This window comes from Nerophis lumbriciformis, linkage group LG29 (assembly GCF_033978685.3).
Source record: "Nerophis lumbriciformis linkage group LG29, RoL_Nlum_v2.1, whole genome shotgun sequence".
Taxonomy (NCBI): Eukaryota; Metazoa; Chordata; class Actinopteri; order Syngnathiformes; family Syngnathidae; genus Nerophis; species Nerophis lumbriciformis.
This window is the reverse complement of record NC_084576.2, coordinates 28,526,458-28,530,000: the sequence shown is the minus strand read 5'-3', so window position 1 is coordinate 28,530,000 and position 3,543 is coordinate 28,526,458. Positions and strand designations below refer to the sequence as shown.

General features: G+C 45.7%; 1 protein-coding gene across 1 annotated transcript in view; it reads left to right on the top strand.

Annotated features, from left to right (window-relative positions):
• LOC133572366 (uncharacterized) overlaps window positions 1–1,641 on the top strand; it is a 3,123-nt gene extending 1,482 nt beyond the window's left edge. The window contains exons 3-10 of the mRNA XM_072911874.1: window positions 1–97; window positions 200–384; window positions 458–555; window positions 629–786; window positions 853–1,045; window positions 1,174–1,321; window positions 1,395–1,470; window positions 1,556–1,641. The exon at window positions 1–97 is cut by the window's left edge and continues 195 nt beyond it. Of these exons, the coding sequence (XP_072767975.1) occupies window positions 1–97; window positions 200–384; window positions 458–555; window positions 629–786; window positions 853–1,045; window positions 1,174–1,321; window positions 1,395–1,470; window positions 1,556–1,641 (1,041 nt within the window). The remainder of the gene's footprint in view (window positions 98–199; window positions 385–457; window positions 556–628; window positions 787–852; window positions 1,046–1,173; window positions 1,322–1,394; window positions 1,471–1,555) is intronic.
• Window positions 1,642–3,543: the final 1,902 nt, after the last annotated feature.

Here is a 3,543-nt window from a genome sequence, read left to right as displayed (position 1 = left end):
CAAAGAGTCCCATGTGGAAGTTATGACATCTCTGCAGCTGGGTGTGAAGCCATCAGCTGCTGCTACGATAGCCAACAGTGCTATTTTGGAAAATCTGGTAAGTCATTTTTTAAGACTGCATATTCTAAAGATGTTGTCCGTGGTATGGTCACTAGCTGGAGTTGCAGGAATGAGCAGTACTGTGTTTGTGTTCTTCTAGTGACCGTCCAGTGCACCAAGGATGGCCAGTTCATTGTGGTTGTAGCTAAAGAATGTACAGTGCCCGTTATTGACCTGGAGACCGTTTCCCTGATAGAAGATGGTCAAGGCTGCACACACGTGGACTCCAACTCCGCTTTTTTCATCTATCAGTTTCCTGTGACCAGATGCGGCACCGTCATTATGGTTGGACTTTGTTCTTACAGCTCACAACGACACAAGCACTGCATGTGGGTATTCACTTTGTCACACCTTGCAGGAGGACTCAGGTGTCATCGTGTACGAGAACAGGATGACCTCCATGTATGAAGTGGCGATGGGGCCTCTGGGCGCTATAACCCGGGACACCAGCTATAAGTAAGAGATTTCCTTATGTGGCGCTAACTGACTGCTTGCTAACGATCCACCTAATGCTACTTTCTGTTTTCAGTTTGCTCTTCCAGTGTAGATACACCGGAACGTCTGTTGAGACTTTCATCGTAGAAGTTCAAGCAATAGCACATCCTGTCTCGGTGGCTTCTCTGGGTCCAATGAACGTGGAGCTAAGGTTGGCCAATGGACAATGCAACTCAAAGGGCTGTGTTGAAGGTACACACACATACACACTCCTGGCAAACCACCGTGTTTGAGTATGGGATAAATCTGCCCTCACAGAGCATGTGGCCTATAGCTCTTTCTACACGGAAGGGGACTATCCTGTGACCAAAATCCTGAGGGATCCTGTGTACGCGGAGGTCCGACTCATCGGAAGAACCGATCCCAACCTCGTCCTCTCCCTCGGTCGCTGTTGGACCACAACCAGCGCAAACCCTCACAGTTTGCCCCAGTGGGACATTCTGATCGACGGGTAACCAAAACGTCTATTTCTAGCAAAGCTGACATGACTTTGTACCTTCTAGATTAGCATTGCAATGTTGTTCTGGATGCACTCTGGCAGGTTGTCTTCACCCTACCAACATACCTGTCTCTCTCCAGGTGTCCGAACAGGGACGATCGCTACAAGACTACCCTGGTTCCAGTCAGCTCGGACTCTGGTCTTGAGTTTCTAAGTCACTACAAGCGCTTTATTTTCCAAATGTTTACCTTCGTGGACCCCAGCTCTCTCGTACCACAGAGGGAACATGTAATGCACAGATCCACATCGACATAGTGTTGGCCAAAAACATGTCCGTCTAAACACTGCTTCCTCGGTCCAGGTCTACATTCACTGCAGCACGTCTGTGTGCAACATCGGTGCTGGCTACTCGTGCGAGCCGATGTGCTTCAGGTTAAGTAAGGAAGCGTCCTGAGATTTGCAGAATGTCTGTAAAAAAAACAAAACGTACTCTCCCGATTCTAAACCACGTTTGTTTACCAGAGAGAGACGTGGATTCTACTCCCCGGCCGAGCCAGGACTCAAAGGTTGTGGTCTCTTCGGGACCTGTGGTCATGAGCGTCCGATGAAGAGGACAAAGAAAAGCTTCCATTGGGGGGGGGAAGGTTTATCAAAGCATTTGGAACGTGACTATTATGTTCTTAGTGGTGCTGAAGGGAAATGTTGTGTATAGCATTGGAAAGTCTGCAAAGAAGACCGGAGCCAAAAGGAGGACGGGGCTCACTTTGTACCATATAGACAAATGTATATTAGACTTTGTGATGTCTTTGTATGAAGCATACGTTACACAATTGAACTGTGTTGCAACACAATATTCCAAATAAATCCTTTCATTACTTTGAAAGTGTGCATTATTATTCCTTTCCAGACTGGAACTATTAGAACATTAGCCTTCTCAACACATTTGTATACCAATATGAAAAAGGTAAGCGCACAAACACCTCATTAGAGTATTATTACAGTTAAATATTCACACAATAATATATTTTCTACACTAAAATGTATCTATTCCTTAAACTTCGTCAACTTCTTCTTCTCCAGATTTTGGCACACTCTACTTTCCACATTTTTCACCCGATTCAAACCGTTCCGAACTTCCAAATTTCCCAGAATTCCAGGTTTTCCAGGACATTTTTCCCGACTCAAAATGAACTGGCCTTGAGTGGAGGAGTTCAAGTACCTCGGAGTCTTGTTCACGAGTGAGGGAAGAGTGGATCGTGAGATCGACAGGCGGATCGGTGCGGCGTCTTCAGTAATGCGGACGCTGTATCGATCCGTTGTGGTTAAGAAGGAGCTGAGCCGGAAGGCAAAGCTCTCAATTTACCGGCCGATCTACGTTCCCATCCTCACCTATGGTCATGAGCTTTGGGTTATGACCGAAAGGACAAGATCACGGGTACAAGCGGCCGAAATGAGTTTCCTCCGCCGGGTGGCGGGGCTCTCCCTTAGAGATAGGGTGAGAAGCTCTGTCATCCGGGAGGAGCTCAAAGTAAACCTACTGCTCCTCCACATGGAGAGGAACCAGATGAGGTGGTTCGGGCATCTGGTCAAGATACCACCGAAACGCCTCCCTCGGGAGGTGTTTCGGGCACGTCCGACTGGTAGGAGGCCACGGGGAAGACCCAGGACACGTTGGGAAGACTATGTCTCCCGGCTGACCTGGGAACGCCTCGGGATCCCCCGGGAGGAGCTGGACGAAGTGGCTGGGGAGAGGGAAGTCTGGGCTTCCCTGCTTAGGCTGCTGCCCCCGCGACCCGACCTCGAATAAGCGGAAGAAGATGGATGGATGGATGGATGGAAAATGAATTGGCCATTTTTCCACCATTTCCAAATTTTAAACCTATTCAAACCATTCCACCTTCAACACATTTCACCATTCTGGAAATTTAAACTACCCTTTTTCCAAGTTAAAAATGTTTTCTGAATTTTCCAGAATTCCTGGTGATTCAAAGCCCTATTTTCACTCTTTTTTTCTGTCGACTACTCCTTCCACATTTTTCAACCCACTTAAACCGTTTTACCGTCAAAACATTCCGCTTAATTCGGACAAAAACCAAAAATGTTTTTTGAATTGGAAAAATTCCTGGTTTTCCCGAAATTCCATAATACCATTTGTCAATTCAACATGTTACTGCTTCAACATTTTTCGACTAATTTGAAAAATTCCAACACCAACCCAAACATTCAAGTCTTTTAAGATTTTCCAAAAAATTCCCGCTTTTCCCGATGTTCCCCAATTTTTTGGAAATTCCCATTGAAATGAATGGGACATTTTTCAAAATTCCACAATTTCACGCTATTCTTTCAGGAATTGCCTCATCTAGTTTTTATAATTATACCCTTAACTAGATAAGACAATTCCTAAAGGAATTGCGTGTGAATGCTCCAATCCTGGAATTTTTTTTAGAATTGTTGAAAAAGAGCACACAATTCCCAAACAGGCTGAATATTTTGAAGTTGAAACAGTTTGA